At 41.4% G+C, this 18,237-nt stretch overlaps 1 protein-coding gene across 2 annotated transcripts in view; it reads left to right on the forward strand.

Moving 5' to 3' along the window:
- The window catches only part of LOC307113612 (collagen alpha-4(VI) chain-like), a 115,394-nt gene that overhangs the window by 85,402 nt on the left and 11,755 nt on the right, over positions 1–18,237 (forward strand). For both annotated transcript variants that reach the window (XM_079795428.1, XM_079795427.1), the window contains 8 exons: positions 1,258–1,308; positions 4,617–4,652; positions 4,757–4,819; positions 6,128–6,190; positions 7,527–7,562; positions 8,527–8,563; positions 9,230–9,241; positions 9,330–9,823. In XM_079795428.1, the coding sequence (XP_079651554.1) occupies positions 1,258–1,308; positions 4,617–4,652; positions 4,757–4,819; positions 6,128–6,190; positions 7,527–7,562; positions 8,527–8,563; positions 9,230–9,241; positions 9,330–9,823 (792 nt within the window). The remainder of the gene's footprint in view (positions 1–1,257; positions 1,309–4,616; positions 4,653–4,756; positions 4,820–6,127; positions 6,191–7,526; positions 7,563–8,526; positions 8,564–9,229; positions 9,242–9,329; positions 9,824–18,237) is intronic.

Consider the following 18,237-nt stretch of genomic DNA (forward strand, 5'->3'; position numbering starts at 1 on the left):
TTTGTTTCTATTGATCTCTTTTTGGGACAAAGCTGGGGAGCAATGTCTTCCTTGAAGGTGTAATTTCAGGGATGTTGGAAGGTGTTGGACATCTCCAAAATACACAGTTTAGGTCTCTGGGGTTACAGATGCTGAAGACTCTGCATAGAGTAACAGCAAATGAACCTCATTCGCATTCTTTCCTCATTGCCATTCATTTTCTGGCAATCTTCTTTATCTTATTTTAATAAGATTTCCAACTTTCCTCCTTAGCTATAAGAATGGCTTAAAATAAGAAATTTCTTCTCAGTTAATGTACTTGATTTAGGTGCAGTCTTTGTCTATTCAGCACAAGGTGCCTAAAAGTTTCTGTATTCACTCTTCATTACAGAAAGCTCATTGTCTATATGTACAGATGCTAAGATTCTATAGTATTATCAACATTTTCATAATTATTATCATCAGCACTACCTCTCCTTCCACCACCACTACCTCTACCATCACCACCACCATTACCCTGACCAATATCACTGCCACCATCATAACCATCACCACCATTACTACCCCCTGGCCAACGTTATCACTATTACCGCCACCATCAGCAGCAGAATAAGGACCACTTACCAAGTACTTGCTTTGTGCCTGGCATCATGCTAAGGACTTTCCATATATGATCTCACTCAATCTTCCAACCATGCTAGATAGATTATATTATTATCCCCATTTAACATATAAGGAAACTGAAGCTTGGAGAGGCTGAATAACTTTCCTAAGGCTACTCATACAACTAGTGTTGGAAATGGAATAAAAATTCAGGTCTGTCTGGGTTTACAGCGTATAAACATATTCACTAAACTACATTGCCTCTATCCCAATCTTTCCCCCCAAAGTCTGTCTTTATCCCTAGAGATTTACCAATTCTGGAACTTCCATTGTTCCTTTATCCTACAAGGAAAGCAAGTTTGCTCAAGGAGAACTTTGTATAGTGATTGGGTTTCCTACACCCATGGTATTATCTTGCTGAAGAGGGGGTTAAAAACAGAAGAAAATATAACAAATTTATTTATATAATGGTCTTTAAAAACTTTAAACCCTATTCCATCCTTATCCTTTGAAAGTAGTCTAGTGTATATCCCATGAAGCTGGGATAAACCTCCATCAAGCCCCTTCTGCCTTCCCCACCTCCTTGCACTGCTGGTTTTTCCAAGGGTTCAGATAATATTTTCAACCAAGTATTGATCTGGCAACTCTTCAGTTCATCTTGTGTCATTTCCTTAGGGTCTTTTTGGTCCCGATGGATATGGACTTCCGGGAAGAAAAGGAACAAAGGTGAGAGTTACCTTACAGAGTATTCTGAACTAAAGATACAGCTTTTATTTTATTTTACTAGAGTAAGAGTTATTACTCAAGTGGCATGACAGCAATGGTTTCTACATATTGTTTGTGACATGTTGTAGCCGCCAGAGTTTCCTCCTTAAAAAAGCAAAGCTGGTTTTGTCACTCCCTTATTTAAAAATCAAACTCCTTACCTCATTGTCTACTTACACCAGCGATTCCTACCCCAGCTCTGCGCATGCCAGGTTCTTTCCCAGCTCCTTACCTTTGCAAACACTCTTGCTTCTATGTGGGATGTCCTTCCCCATCTCCCTCCTTTGGCCAATGTTTAACTCATTTTCTAAACCAACTCAGATACCAACTTCTTGTGGAAGACAGAATTTGTTGTCCTATATTCTGTGTTCCCGAAGCATATTTCTACGGTAGCCCCTTTCCTTTGTAATTTATTCCTGCATATTTGTCTACCTCCCAGTTTGTGAACTCGATAGCAGAACTGCATCTTCCTCATTTTTGTATTGCTGGAACAGAGGCTGGCACAGAGTAGGTCCTCAATAAGTATATTTACGTATTTCCACTCCCATAAGAAGCTGCTGTTTTAACATGTAGTTAAATGAGTTACAGACAGAGGTTTTGAAGCGTGGAAGTCACCCGGATCTTGTTAAGTAAATCAAATGTCGATAGCCACAATTATTCTTGGTTCTTTAGCTTGCAAGTTACAATTATTGCTGCACGAAATAAGTCACTGGGATGTTTAGCGATGCTCAGCTACTTAATGTCAGGATTCTGGGCTGGCTTCTCTGCAACTCTCTTGTTTCTCTTGTGGCTGCTAGATAGCACCACTGCCATTTTATTGAGCAGGGAAATGCCCCAAACATAGTGATCCCTTAGTGCATATCTGGGGAATGATGAACAGTGTGGGACCTCAGGGATCATCGAGTTTAGCCTTGTTAATTTACAGATAAGAAAATTGAGACTCAGAGAAGTGCAGTAACTTGCCTGTGGTCACATAGCTAGTTAGAGACAGAGCTGAGTGTGGAGACTAGTTCTTTGGAGCCCCATCCTGGCAAATGAAGTCTTTCGTCTCTAGGGGAGAGTTTGCAGAGCAGGGAATTTGGGTAGAATTCAAATGTGCATGTTTTGAGCCACAGACCACCTCTGAGGTAAGCACCAATGCTCGTCTATGCTTATTGTGATACACTTAACATCGTGGAACACGCAGAGTCACTCCGCATTTGCATGAGATTTTCCTGGCAAGTCATAATGGTCTCTCTGTAAGTGGTCCTTACTGCTGCTTGGCCCACAGGCTACATTTTCCTTGTCTGTTCACTCTCCTCTTCTCTGAGCGATCTGTATCATACCTGCTCCTTTCCATAGATCATTCCCAGCGTGAACAGAGGTGGGACTATCTCTCATGTAAAAGACACCCAAACCAAACCCCTGATTTAAATATATACTTTCTTAGCCCCATTTCTCTCTGGCAACTCTTTGAAGGAGTAGGTTTATACCCACGGTTCCACTCCAGGGTGATTTTACCCTCCAGGGGGGATTTGGCAATGTCTGAAGGTATTTTGGTTGTCAAAACTGGGGGAGGGGATGCTATCGTTAAGTAGAGACCACAGATACTATTTTTTGTCCTAGATACAATCCACAGGAGAGCTCCTCACAACAAAGAACCATTAGGTCCCAAATGTCAGCAGTGCCGGGGTTAGACGCTCCACTTTCTTTCCTCTGGTTCGCTAACTAATGACAATTGAGCCTTCATCCCTTGGCTTTCCCCACTCAACTACATGCTTTAGTTGAGGTAAAACCCATGGCGCTGAATCCAATGGCCAGTTCTCTGCCCTCATCATACTCCATGTCCCAGCATCACTTGACAAAGATGGTCCTGGGCTTGTTCTTGAGACCTTTCCCCTCTCATCTGTCGGAACACCCACTTTCCTGGTTTTCACTGGGTGTTCTTTCTCAGTCTCCTTTGCCGGATCTTCTGAAAATGTTCTTGAGCTCTAACTATTGAATATCCTTACATTTTTCTCCCTCTTTACTCACTCCTTAGGTCAGTGGTTCTCAACCTTTCTAATGCTGCAACCCTTTAATACAGTTCCTCATGTTGTGGTGACTCCCAACCATAAAATTATTTTTGTTGCTACTTCATAACTGTAATTTTGCTACTGTTAATGAATCGTAATGTAAATATCTGTGTTTTCCGATGGTCTTAGGCTCTACAGCAGCGGTTCTCAACCTGTGGGTTGTGACCACTAGCAGGGTCGCCTAAGACCATCAGAAAACACAGATATTTACATTACGATTCATAACAGTAGCAAAATTACAGTTATGAAGTAGCAATGAAAATAATTTTATGGTTGGGGGTCACCACAACATGAGGAACTGTATTAAAGGGTCACTTGCAGCATTAGAAAGGTTGAGAACCACTGTCTTAGGTGATCTTATCCATTCCCATGGCATCAAGTACCATCTACTCTATGATCTCCAGTTTATTTCTTCAGCTTGGACCAATCTCCTAAACAAACTCCAAATGTTTCCACTTGTTTATCTAACAGGCACCTTAAAAGTGGCATGTCCCAAAGCAACATTTCTCTTCTTCTTTTGTTTGTGAACCTTTTATTATGAAAAAATTCAAACATATATACAAGTGGAAAGACATATAATAATACCTCCGCACCCCCGCCATGGATCCATCACTTAGCTCAAACAATGCAATATTATTTCTTTGTCCCTTAATCACCTTTCTGGAATAGCATTTATCTCTTCCTGATGTATTATACCTCTCTTCCTCACTAGTGAGTAAGTTCCATGATAGCAGTGGTCTTTGTTCTGTTCACTGCTGAATTCCCAGTGCTTAAAGAAGTGCCTGGCACATAGTAAGTGCTAAATAAATGTTTGTTGAATGAATATTTGCTTTGTGGTGTGCCTTTGATCTGACAATGAGGATCTGCTTCCCAACAGTCAATTTGGTGCTCCTTCCCTCGTTTTCCACTGGATGGGACCTCTGGTTACTTAAACTGATAGGTTAAAATGCTTAAGAAGGCAGTTTTATTACACAATGTATCAAGGAGGGTGAGGGATTTGTAAAAATCATTTGCGAGTTGTTTCACAATGAATTATAGGAATAAAACATGGCCACTTGGGATTAGCTCAAGATAACTTTTGACATAGTTGTTTTTTTCTGGTACCTGTTTGGAGTTGTTTCCCCGTTCCCCCCCCACCCCCCAACCCCGAGGAATGCCAAAGAAAGATTTAACAACAGGACTTTAAACAAGACCTTATCTCACTTCTGACCCTAGGGTGAACCTGGATTTCCTGGCTATCCTGGCACACAAGTAAGAAGATAGCTTCCCGGGCCTGGCAGCTGGTATGCAGCATGTGTCATTTGTTTGTGCTTATATTTCTTTACACTCAAGATTTTGCTTTCGATTCTATAAAGGGAGAAGATGGTGACCCAGGCCATCGAGGAGAGAAGGGGGCAAAGGGAATCAGAGGGAAGAGGGTAAGAATCAAAGGAATTTTCCAAGATCTATGAAGGCCTACATCATGACACTCTACTCAGAGGAGCATATTTCCATTGGTTTATTGGACTGCTTAGAAGGAAACCCAGGTCATCCTCAGGCAGGCACGTTTCAAAGAGGCATCCTCCTTGGGCTACCTCACTTCCCACTGGATCCCACTCTTGCTTCCCTTCTGAATGCAAATGCAGCTCCCCAACCATAACAGAAAAATCCAAGTTGGAGTTTCAGTTATGCAATATCAACCTTTAAAAAATAAGTTTGGAGGCACGTCTGTCTTTGATAAACCTACATATCCTTTGGGAAGGGTATTGTTTTAGCTAAAGAGCAAATGTTGCTGTTTCTTTGAGATTCTTCCAAACCTTACCCTTCTCTTAGCTTTTTTAGGACTACACTCTCATGAATGTGGCTGCCATCTTGGTGGACTTTGAGTTGTATTTTCACTGTACTTTATAGAGTCTACCATTAAAAATCTATTCCTTCAGGGTCTGAAGATTCAAATTTGAAGAGCTATAATCACTAGCAGCTCTTTTTGGAAAGAGTAACCCTGTGGATATCTAAGACCTTGGTTGTGTTTAGCTGATAGACATTAGAGAGCAAGGCCTTGTGGGAAGAGGACATGGACCAATGTTCAGTGGAAGAAAAGAGGAAAGGAAAGAGGATGTATATATTTTTAGGAACTCAATAATTAGTATTTTTATACACTGGCAAGGACATAAAGAAAAATTTGATTTATGCCTAACTTGGCTTGCACTGGCTAATATTGCCCTGCTCAGCCAAACCTATCTCTCTGGTTTCTAATTTTAAAAAGATAAAACATCAATTACATGCAGGTAATGCTGTGTCAGTTCAAATACCTGTAAAATGAGCAGTGAATCCATGATTAGCATACACCTTTTCTCATACATTGAAGGCCGGAAGGGGGTAGAAGAGCTTTTTCTTTGTCTTGATGCCACACCTTCAATGCATACTTTATGCATCTTTTAATTATGTGACCTGGAGGCTCAACTGAATATGACATCCTTTAAGGCTGTTTGGAAATATGTATACATGTTGACTGGAATTAGGTATGTGTGTGTTGCGGGGGGGCGGGATTTAGATGGTTTCCATAGAGATCCCTTCTCTTTCTAGTTTCTGTGTCTCACTCCACTGATCACAGTGCATAAACTAATGGGTCTATAGTAGACTCATTGTACCTTAGGTATAATGACAACTTGATATCTCAAAGTGATGGCTGTAATAGAGTTATATTCAAGGTGGGAAGCTTATTCCTGTGGTTGGTCATTTTTTAGGGTAATGCTGGCTTCCCAGGATTTGTTGGAACTCCAGGTGACCAAGGCCCTCCAGGACCACGGGTAACATGGACTCTTCTCTTTTCTCTTATTTTCAACCTTGTGTAAAAATGAATAAAGATTTGATAAGAGGCATCTCTAAGAAGAAATGAACATTTGGGACACACAAGAGGATCTATTAGGGAATGGGCCAAATTTGCTTTACATTTGCTTCAAGTCCTTACAGAGTATATTGATTCAATATAAATGTTTTACTTGGAAGATGGGGAAGATATTAGAGTGGCTGGAGATATATATATGAATCTGTCATAATACATAAACCAATACATAATATTCACTGGAGAATGAGTTTATCAGTGTCAATAAGATGAGCAACAACATTTATGCCAAAACTAGAAGGAAATCCTAACATAAGAGACATTTACATAATATTAACTGAACTGACAATGTTGCAAGCCCACAAATATTTTTTTAAATTCCATGGAAGTCATTTGGTATGAAAGGAAAGACTTGGGGCTATTGTCATTTTGCCCCATGGCTCATCCTAGAGTGAGTCAGCCATGGGTTGAACCTAGTGGTTTCACTATTGTGAAGGTACAACAAAGTCACAGAATAAAAAATCTTAGCCCTAGCTGGTTTGGCTCGGTGGATAGAGCATTGGACTATGGACTGGAAGGTCCTAGGTTCAATTCCGGTCAAGGGCACATGCTTGGGTTGCTGGCTTGATCCCCAGTAGGGGGCGTGCAGAAGGCAGCTGATCAATGATACTCTCTCATCATTGATGTTTCTCTCTCTTTCCCTCTCCCTTCCTCTCTGAAATCAATAAAAATATATTTTAAAAAATATCTTAGAAGGACCACCCATGCCCATTATGCCAATGAGAATACAAAGGTTGAGATTATAGTGACCTACCCAAGGTCACACATTATTACTACCTTGTAGAGTCTAAATAAGGCAGCTCTCATTCTGAAGGGTCCAGGGAAGATTTGTTAAGTTCTTGGGCAAAGACAGGGTGGTGGTGGGTGGCTGAAGGAGATAGGGTAAGGGAGGACTGGGCTCTACTTTAGAACTGTTATGAATGACCCTGAGATCTTGAATGGCCTTTTTTTTTTCTTTTCTGAATTATATTCTAAACTGTGGCTTTGTCTCAAAATGACTTGATCTTCTAAAAGTTATGTACCATGTACCTGGGCATCCTGGGCTCCAAGGTCTGGGACATACCTCCTAGGCACTCTGACCTCCTTTTCTAAGGGGTCAGATAGAACTTCAGGGCCAGGAGTGAAGGGCAGAGGTGGTCCATTGACCCTGGCGAACTTTATAAGAACCTCTTGCCAACTCAGGATAAAAATGTACTGGACCTCAGAATTTTGCATCTTAAATCTGTTTCTGTTCTTTCCAGGGCATCAAGGGCCCCAGAGGCTTGGCAGATATGATGGTAAGTGAATATTTTAACTCTAAACTGCATTCTTTTCAGAACACAGAGCTTTCCACTTTGACAAAACAGAAATCTATAAAGATTCTTTAGTTTTGCCTCTTATAAATTCTGTCAGTACTTCAAGTTTATAGACTTGACCAAATCAAATAAAAAGAGTAGAATAATATTTTAAATCCTGGAGGGAATCTGGATGTTTTTGAGTAATACCAGTTGACATGAAAGGAGAGACTGAGTCCACTCCCCTACACAATATGCCTTTTTGTGAAGTTCAAAAATTGCTTATAAAGTATTTATAAGCCAACATACAGCACAGCCTTGGCCTTTGTGTCTCATGGAACACCTGGAAATAATCTCAAAAGTTATGATTTTTTTTTATGTTCCAAGTACAAACATACTGTTTGGTGGGTGGAGGGAGGAAGTGGAGACAACTGAGGAGCAGGAAGTGATGGGGCTGAGAGAACAGGACAGAGAGGAGGGGATCAAAGGAATGAAGCAGAATTCTAGGGGAGGTGTTAGGAGTACCTGTCTTGGCAGTCATTCTAAAGAAGTGTGCCAGGATTTGCTAATATAGAGGTCCAAAAGTTGAAGGCATTTCTCTGCCTTCTGTGCTGAGTTTCCTGGATTTATACTTTTTCAAAATCAGATTTGATTCCTCTGTTTTGTGAGGCCGATAAAAAAAAGAAAAAAGAATTCCTCTTATCCATCTATCTCTAATAATATGGGCACTGTATGTATGTAAAATATTTTATAAATGCTTTACAATATCCACGGGATCCAGAAATATAACTGCTGGATGGTTTTAATTGCTGTAACAATTTTTGGGATTTCTGGGGCAGCTTAAAAAGCTTCAGATAGTTACTGATGATATCCATATGACATTTCTAAGTCACCAGGGTGAGGAGGAATACTAGTATACTTCAAATAAAATGCTTTTTCCTTTTTTCTCTCTCCATCTTTCTAACAGCCTTGTGAAATCGTCAATTTCACACGCGAAAACTGCCGTAAGTTATTTGAAAAAGACTCAAAAGGAGCCAGTGGTGTGAAAAGAGGATGAATCATGGATTGGGGACATAAGTCACTGTGGATTTGACTGAGGTTGGGAGGCACCATTGTCCATCATGAAAGGCTCCTATAAATAAATATATTTAGCTCGGTCCCCACTTGGGTAACTAATCTTCCTCAATGTGGCCTTAGAAATGAAATGGTCAAAAGGCATATCATCTCAATGGTGGGGAAAATTCCACTGTACAGTATGGTAACCCATATTAACCCATGATAATTGCACTCCTGCATGTCTGCATCTTGGTGTTTCTTATTACAAAACAGGCAAAGAGAAGCTTTGTTCTTTTGTTGTTGTTTTTAATCTGAGGATTTTTTTCCCCATTGATCTTTAGAGAGAGAGGAAGAGAGGGAGGGGGAGAGACAAAGAGAGAGAAACATAGATGTGAAAGACAAATTGATTGGTTGTCTCCTGCACATACCCGACCAGGGCTGGGGATCAAGCATTTAACCGAGCTACATGCCCTTGACCAGAATCGAACCCGAGACCCTTCAGTCTGTGGGCCCACGCTCTAACCACTAGGCAGAAGCACTTGCATGGAAAACATACCACTACTCATGTAAACTAACAATGTCCTCTTTTCTCTCCAAAATAATTTCCCTTCCAGCGTGTTCAACAGGTAAATACTATTTTTTTCTTATTCACTCAAATCTTCACTTGTTAGCGGCATTGCAGAAAATCTTAAATCTGTGTTTCCATGTGTCAAGGTGTTTCCAAATGCCCAGTGTTCCCGACCGAAGTGGTCTTTGCCTTGGACATGTCAAATGACGTCTCTGAGTTGGATTTCGAGAGGATGAGAGACATTTTATTGTCTCTGTTGATGAAGATGGAAATAAGTGAGAGTAACTGCCCAAAGGGTGCGCGAGTGGCCATCGTCTCGTACAACAACAAAATAGATCACCTGATTCGCTTCTCGGACTACAAGGGGAAGCCCGCCCTCCTCCAGGCAGTCAGGAAAATCCCCCTGGAAAGGTCATCGGGCAGCAGGAACCTTGGGGCCGCCATGAGGTTTGTGGCAAGACATGGATTCAAACGTGTGCGCTCGGGCCTTCTCATGAGGAAAGTGGCTGTGTTCTTCCAGGCAGGCTGGGCCCATGATGCAGAGTCCATCACCATGGCCACCCTGGAGCTCAGTGCGCTCGACATCATCCCTGCAGTCATCACCTTCACAGAGGAGCACAACCTCCCTGACACCCTGGTGGTATGTGGGGGAACCCCTTGTGGGGGCAGGGGAACTGGGTCAGTTAGTACATGGTCCTTACCCCTCCATCAAGGACCACAGGAGGGATGAGAGCTGTTCCAAGGAAGAATTTCCCAGAAATTGATGTGTATGCGTGGAGGGTGTATTCATTATGGACTCTACTATTAGTGCTGGCTGGCCGTTCTTGAGCACATACTTTGTGCTATGTGCCTCATAAATGTTATTTAATTATTCCCCAAACTCTCTAAGTTAAGTTTACTGTATATCTTCATTTCAGAAATGAGAAAACTGAGGCTTGGAGAGGTTAAGTCTCTCATTGAAAGTCAAGTACCTAGTTGGTGACAGACTGATGTCTGCCTTCAGAGCTTATGTTAAACCACTGTTCTAAGTTGTGTTGTGGGAGTCCACAGGATAGAATTTCCTTTTCTCACTTGGGTCTATAAAGAGGAAAGCAGGTAATGTGCACCGATTTTAAGTGAAGAGCTGGTTGGGTTTTTATATGTTTATACCCCCATATATATGCTGTTGGCTGTGGAGTCCAAGTTGGGGATGAGGCCCTACACTTCTCAGGGCAAACCTTCCCAGTTTTTATATCCCTCTGAAATCTCAGCTGCTGCCCGGGGGGTTGGGGCCAGCCCTTTTCACGTATCCACCCTTCCTACCAGTCTCAATGTGGCTTCTTCTGTAAATCCTTGGTTATAAGACTTCTCTTCAGCTAGTCTTCAGTTGGTTATTCAGGTTGATTGCCCTATATTTTAATTGTAATTCCAGTTTGGTCCTGGAAGGAACTGAGTGTAACATCCACCTACTCCACCCACCATCTTGGATCTAAATTGCCATTCTCTATTTAAGAGCTTCCCGGATGCTTATGAGTGTCAGGTTGAGCCATGTGACATTACCAATATTCAATTGTTTTTGACCGGCAAACATGGAAATGTCGTTTCATTCAACATAATAGCTAATGAGTTTGGGCTAGAATACTTCATTTTCTTGGAAAGTTGAGTGTGCAACAGAAGCAGTAGGTGAGAGATTTTGTTGACACAGCTGTGAATATACTTCTAAGAGTCAATAGATAAAATTGTGACAGCTTGAAAACTGATGGAAAGGATGGACAAAATATTTTGAGCTTTGAGAAACAAAGTTAAAATGCAGAGGGCGCATTCCTTGTTCATGGTACATCCCGCTTGCCTAGCAGGATGTCTGGACAGGGATGGGTTAGTGGGGATGGAGGCAACTCTCAATAACCTCCTGAAAGGAGTAATAAAGGCAGAGTATAAACAAATAATGGTTTACATTAGAGATGTAGCTTTTCTCTTTGGCTCTTTCATCAATGATGAGGTGACTTTGGAAAAGTCTCTTCACCTTGCTAAGTCTCATTTTGCTCAGCTCTAAAATGGAGAGGATCACAACTAAATATTATCTAGGCTTCTTGCCAGATGTAATTATCTGTTTTCTGGAAGGCATTTCCCTAATGACTGGAGAGTGATATGTACGGTAAAGTTACATCCCCCAAATGCTCAGCAGTGCTGCTGTCTGAGAGCAGACAGTATTTGGATCGGATGTAGAGATGATCCTTCCCCAAGATGCCCTCTTTGTTGCTTTAGGTTCAGAGTAAAATGATACAGTGTCCTGTGAGAAGAACTTGCCAGCTTAAATATTCATGGACCTCAGTCCTATCATTTCTATCTGCTCTCCTCTCCATTTCTTGGACATATTCTTGCCCCAGGATGCTGGGAGACCACTCTGTTCCTTATATTTAACAATTTAGAAAGGATGTTAAATGGTGCCTGCCAGCTCAAATGTAATAAATGACCTAATTTCTGGTGATATTAGCAAGGAGATAAACTGTGAAAACAAGAGCCACCTTTCAGGGCCTTTTAGAAAAATCTTCATTTCTTTACAACTGGGCATATTGCGACCTTAACCTCCCCTATCCTGTGCTCTATCCATAGGGGAGTCCAGTTAAGAGTGTGAATATCCTGTGACTTTTTTTCTGAATGATCTGCCTGAGGGCTTTCCTTGACTATCTGTGGAGATTTTGTCTTTCACCTCTATCTTTTATTTTTCAGAACAACACCCAGATGCTTCTGGCAAAATAATGGTTATTCAATTTGAAACAATTATATAAACAGATGCCCTAATGTCTCAGTCCATTTAAACATGCTTGGAGGCTGTGGGTATATTGAAAAGATTCTTTAAACCATCCATTGAGTCCTCTCATCCCTGGATAAAACAGTATTACAGCATTTGTACTATTTGAGCATAATCCCATTGTCAAGAAGTGTCCAAGTGTCTCAAAACATGACTTCATTCACCCAATTTTTTAAAAGTTAAAAACCAGAGGATTACAGGAAAAATGTAATTTGTGTGCCAGATTTCAAATGTAATTTTTCTTTATAAAAAATATAGCATATGTTCCCTTGAAACATTATCTAAAAAAATAGCTCATGTTTATTGAGCCAGGCTCGGTTCTAAGATCTTCCCACTTATTGATTCACTTACTATTAATATGGACTCATGTTTTAGGTGATGAAACTAAAAGAAGTTAACTTGCTCAAGGTTTGGAATTCCCATTAGCAATGGGATTTTAATTCAGAAGTCAAAAATAGGAAGAGAGTATAGAAGTTCAAAGTTCTTTCCATGCATTAATTTATTTTATCTTTACAACAATACTATGAGATAGATCTATGAATTGGCCCTATTTCTACTTGTGTATTGTTCTTAAAAAACAAACAAACCCTAAAGAATGGATTTGGATTTCTGACTATCATGAAGATAAAAAGTAAAATCAGCTTTAGAAGATGAAAATACAGGGGTGGGCAAAAGTAGATTTATCTAAGTTATGAGTACACACAATCATTTATTCTTTTTTTAAAAAGATTAAAAAAAATTATTTTAGATAGAAAGGGAGAGTGAGAGCAAGAGAGAGAAACATTGACATGAAAGCATAACATCAATTGGCTGCCTCCTACATACTGCAGCAGTCGCCAGCCGGTGTGGTCCATGGACCACTGGTGGTCCATGAGGTCCAAAAGTTGTCGACCGCTGCCCTACTGGGGATCAAGCTCCCAACCCAGGCCTGTGCCCAGACTGGGAATCAAACCAGCAACCTTTCAGTGCACATGATGATGCTCAATGGCCTGAGGCACAGTGTCCAGGGCAACAGAGTTTATTCTTATATTATTATTTATTGTATTATTTATTTGTATTACAACTGCAAACCTACTTTTGCTCACCCCTATGTTAAGAGGAAGGCCAAAGAGAATCTGGGGGTTTTAAAAATGTTGGTATAATTTCAGAATTCATAAAAGTTGATATATATATATATATATATATATATATATATATATATATACATTTTTTCTTTTTCTTTTTCTTCTTTCTTTCTTTCTTTCTTTCTTTCTTTCTTTCTTTCTTTCTTTCTTTCTTTCTTTCTTTCTTCCTTCCTTCCTTCCTTCCTTCCTTCCTTCCTTCCTTCCTTCCTTCCTTCCTCTTTTCTTTTCTTTTCTTTTCTTTTCTTTTCTTTTCTTTTCTTTTCTTTTCTTTTCTTTTCTTTTCTTTTCTTTTCTTTTCTTTTCTTTTCTTTCAGAAAATACTGGGTTGTCCAGACAGGTCCTTTCAGAGGCCATGGATACAAATCTGCTGAGGACTTGGGGACTGCTGTTTTCTGTTGGATTGTTACTCCCCTAAAGGCAGGATCAGCAACTGAGGAATGAATTAGGCAATGAGGCTTCAAACTCTGGCTTTGTCTCCTATGTTGTCTGGACATGTTACTTAGCACTGAGATCTCAATTTATTCACCCATAAAACAGGGATAATCTCACAGGTTTGTTGTGGGAATTATAAGAGATAGTACTACAGGGACATCTGACACGTTCTGTGTGCATACTCAGTGTAAACCATTATTATTACCATCTTCTCACGGTCCTTAAGAAGGCACCTTGGCCCACTAACTGTTAAATTGGATAGCTTATATTTGGTGAATGCCTATGGAGTTCCACTGCCCTGCTACATGCTTTTTCATGTTTTGTCATCTTAACCCCTCACCACTCAAAATGTGGTCCTGGGACCAGCCACATCAGCATCACCCAGGTGTGTGCGAAATGCCAAATCTCAAGCTCCAGGCTAATCAAACAGGCCCTGTCTGTATTTTTAATAAGATCCCCAGATGGTTTGCAAAAATGTTAAAGTTTGAGGAATGTTGGTATGATCTCAACTATCCTACAAGTTAATAATGCTAGTCTACATTTCCAGAGGAGGTAAGGGAAGGTCAGAGGTGAAGTGACTTGTTCTAAACTACACAGTCCTGGCATTGGCTTTCCCATATGTCTGGTTCCCTAGTCCCACCCTGCCATCCAGCAACCTCAATCCAATGCTGACCCCTAACATCTGCTGGGGAGCCCAGGAAGACCTCATGGCAGTCTTGGTGGGACCACGCCAAATGGCAGGAGCCCAAACTGGACTCAAGCTCCTGGGTCAGTCACAGGTTGCATGACTGTTCTTTTCTGTGCCCTTCCCTAATTTTTTCAGTTTTCCCTCCTTGTTCCCTGAGCCCTTACCTCAACTGGATGCCAGATTTTTTTTCTAACTCTCCCTCCTTAGGGTCCAGTTAGCTCTTCCTCTGCCAAATCCTTCTCCCCAGCACTTTCTTTCTATCCCTCTCCTCCCTTCTGTCTAAGCCAAAAGTCTCCCCCAACTCACTCCCAGGAATGAACATTGTCCCATGGCCTCTGGCAGCTGAATACAACAGCTGAGACCCTGTGGGTATCTCTAGCTTAGGGCCTATGGGGGGTTTTTTAATAGTGAGGGCTCAGGTCCGAGGGTTGCCTATATCCTTTCAGGAAATGTCTTTCTGTTTATTAAATAAAAGAGGGTGCTAATGTAAATCCCTGTGCTTCATCCCCTCAAACCCCTTATACTTCTGTCTTTAGCATACAACTTGTCCCTATAGACCAGTGATGGGCAACCTTTTGAGCTTGGTGTGTCAAACTTCGCCAAAAAACTGAGCATAACTCGGGTAGTGTGTCACTTTGAGGAAAAAACATTATTTCGCAAATGTTTCATCCTCAGGAGCAGCAAATGTTTCATCCTCGGCATGCGGCCGCCTCAGTGGCCGCGTATCATCAGAAATGGCTACGCGTGTCAGTGCTGACACGTGTGTCATAGGTTCGCCATCACTGCTATAGACCACAGCTGGATATCCTATATAATAAAAGCCTAATAGCTAAGTGTCTGACTGTTCGACCGTTTGACCAGTCACTATGATGAGCACTGACCATCAAGGGCAGATGCTCCAGTAGGTTAGCTTGCTGCTGGGGTCCGGCCCATCGGGACTGGGAAAGACAGCCCCGATTGGCCCCAATCGGGACTGGGCAAGAGGGGCTGGACATGCCCTGGAGCCCTCCTCTGGTCCCTCCCTGGCCCCGATCATGCACTGGTGGGGTCCCTCGGCCTGGCCTGCACCCTCTTGCAATCCAGAACCCCTCGGGGGATGTTGGAGAGCGGGTTTCAGCCCGATCCCTGCAGGCCAGGCCGAGGGACCCACCGGTGCACAAATCCATGCACTGGGCCTCTAGTTCAGGAATAAAGTTGGTTGAGAGAATTACCAAAGGTGCTGATTCAAACTTTAGTAAAGCTTTGAACCATGAGCAGATCACTTGGTTTGTATTTAAGGTATTTAATTTTTGAGATTTCCTTTTCTGGTGCTGATGGGAGTTTGCAGAAGGCATTGTAGAGCCTGTTTTCTCTCCTCACACTGGGATTCCCTCCTAACACTATCTCTCTGCTCGAAGTTTCTCAGGAATTATCTTGTCTACTTCCTTATCAGTGACTAGGACCATGCTGGCAAGTTCAAAGTCCAAGTAATTAAATGTTAATGAATAACAACTAAATACAGATGAATCTATACTGAATCATAGTTTCCCTATGGACTTCCATTGTGTTTTTGAATACTTATTCCCATAATTTTATTTTTGCAGGAAAAGGAAAAATTTAAACATGATCCTAAAATTATTCTTCCTAAGAAAAGTGTATTTTTAAATATACTTTTATTGATTTCACAGAGGAAGGGAGAGGGAGAGAGAGAGATAGAAACATCAATGATGAGAGAGAATCATTATAGGCTGCCTCCTGCATGCTCCACACTGGAGATCGAGTCCACAACCCAGCATGTACCCTGACGGGAATCAAACCGTGGCCTCCTGGTTCATAGGCCGATGCTCAGCCACTGAATCATGGTGGCTGGGCAGAAAAGTTTTTACAAAGATACAAGTTTTTAAACTATTCTAATTCATTTGAATTTGGTCATTTTCCAACAAACAGAAAAACAGATGCACAAGTGCATTCTCTTAGCTGCTCAGAGTAAAAGGTAACACAGTGTCCTGAACTTGAGACACATACGGAAAACAGTAATTGTTGGAACAGGAAGAAAACTTAGCAGCATTGGGTCCTACCCTAAAACTCTGTTGCTGAGGAAACTGAGGCTTGTCCAAGGCCACATAGCCAACTATGGTAGATCAAAGACTAGGACCTGGGTCATGACACAAAAGCCATTTGTACCACATCAACTTTTTTTATGACTCACTCCTTTGTACACACTTGGGGAACTATTTGAACTTGTTTTGAAGTTTTTCATACTACCTTAAAATTCACATAAATTCTACATTTTAGAACACACTTCACTCATGTTTCCTGTGATTTGAAGATAATGTATCCTAGCTTAGCATTTCCCCACAACTCTTGGGGTAAATATTGATGCTCCTAGGGTTATCTAGTCTTCTCATATCTCTTGGAACCCTGCCAGGGATCCTGATTTCAGAAGCCTTCCAAATTGCCTCATGTGATTTCCAGGAAAACGATCAATGTGTTCATATGCGTGACTACACTGTTTTCTCTAATCCTTGGTGATTAATTAAATCCATTTGGTTTGGTGAAGCAGATCTGAATGAATGTTGAATGTTGGCAACTCTGCACTCAGACTTCATGTTAGCCTCCTCCATCTGGAAAGGAGTGTCAGGCTTTCTATTCTCTGGGATGTGGGAGCCTTGAGAAGAATTCTATAGATAACCTGCCTACCACTGGGCCTTTGTATATGCTGTTCCTCATACTGTAATGCTTTTCCCTGCTTTTTTGCCTGGTAAATATCCTACTCATTCTTTCAAAAGTGCCATATGCTGTTATATTCATCAGGGTCTCTCCATCCTTTCCCTTGAAATTAGTCTCCCTTTTCTGTGTTCCTAAAACATATTATTGGACCATTTTCTTGAAAATGGTTTGTCTATCTTTCCATTTAAGCTCTTTGAAGTCGTGGCTGTGTGTCTTTTTTTTTTTTTTTTAAATCTCCATATGGCTTGTTAGCACTTTTATGTAGTAGCTATTTAATTAGTCCTGGTTGATTTGAATTTCTAAGTCAGGAAAAAGCGTAATTTAGGTTGCCTTTGTCATGTGAAGAACAAGAGAGGATGCATTTCGCCTTTCTTAGGAGATTTAGGAAAGTTCCCTCGTTAGGGTTTTCTTCTTTGTTTTTTTGTGTTACATTAGCATAAACAAAAGTTCAACTCTTTATATTTCTTTCCCCACAAGGGTTGCACTCAAATGTTTGGGATATGCTGTAGTCCTAAACAGAAAGAGTAAAGAGCTCTGTATGGAGCATATGCTACAGAAAGTTCTTTTTCAAAGTAAGCCTTGCCTATCTGTCTTTCTGAGGGCTAGCATGACATCTTCAAATGCCTAGCACCTTGCTGCCAGGCGAGGGTCCTGAGCTTGCTTGGTCTGGGCCACAGGGATGAAGGAGGAGAAACTGACCTTCAGTGGGGCCCTATCTATATGATTTGACAGAGAGTAGACAGAGATTGGATATGACTAGGCCTAGATATCCACCTCTTTACAAACCACACCTCAATTCCTGAGAGAAGCAATCTGAAAGCATGTTTAATTTTATCATGAGGTGAAAATTCTGCAAAAAGTCTGTATTAGTCAGGGCAGGTTGACTGTGAAACCATTCATGCCCAAGTCTCAGTGGCTTAATACAATAAAGTATTATTTCTGCCATCTATCACAAGTGCACACAGGACTCTGTGTGAGAGGAGGCTGGGTGGGGGGCGTTGCTGCAGCCATTTCAGGACCTGGGCTCCTTTTATCAGAGGCCCGCGTCGTACCCATTGGCCTCAAAGCCTTCTGTGGATTGTCTACATGAGGTCCACGGGAGCAATGGGGTAGAGTGCACGCACTAGAAATGGCATACATCACTTTCACCTGCATGCCATTGGTTAGACTCCGATCCTGTGGTCCCACTGAACTGCAGGGGAGGGTGGGAAATGTAGTGTAGTTGTGGCCCTAGGAAGAAGAGGGAGTGGGTTTGCTAATTATCTAACCACTTGTCACATGGACCTTGTTGGATTTATTGTTGCTATTAT

Source organism: Cnephaeus nilssonii, assembly GCF_951640355.1.
Source record: "Cnephaeus nilssonii genome assembly, chromosome: 17".
In the NCBI taxonomy this organism is placed as follows: Eukaryota; Metazoa; Chordata; class Mammalia; order Chiroptera; family Vespertilionidae; genus Cnephaeus; species Cnephaeus nilssonii.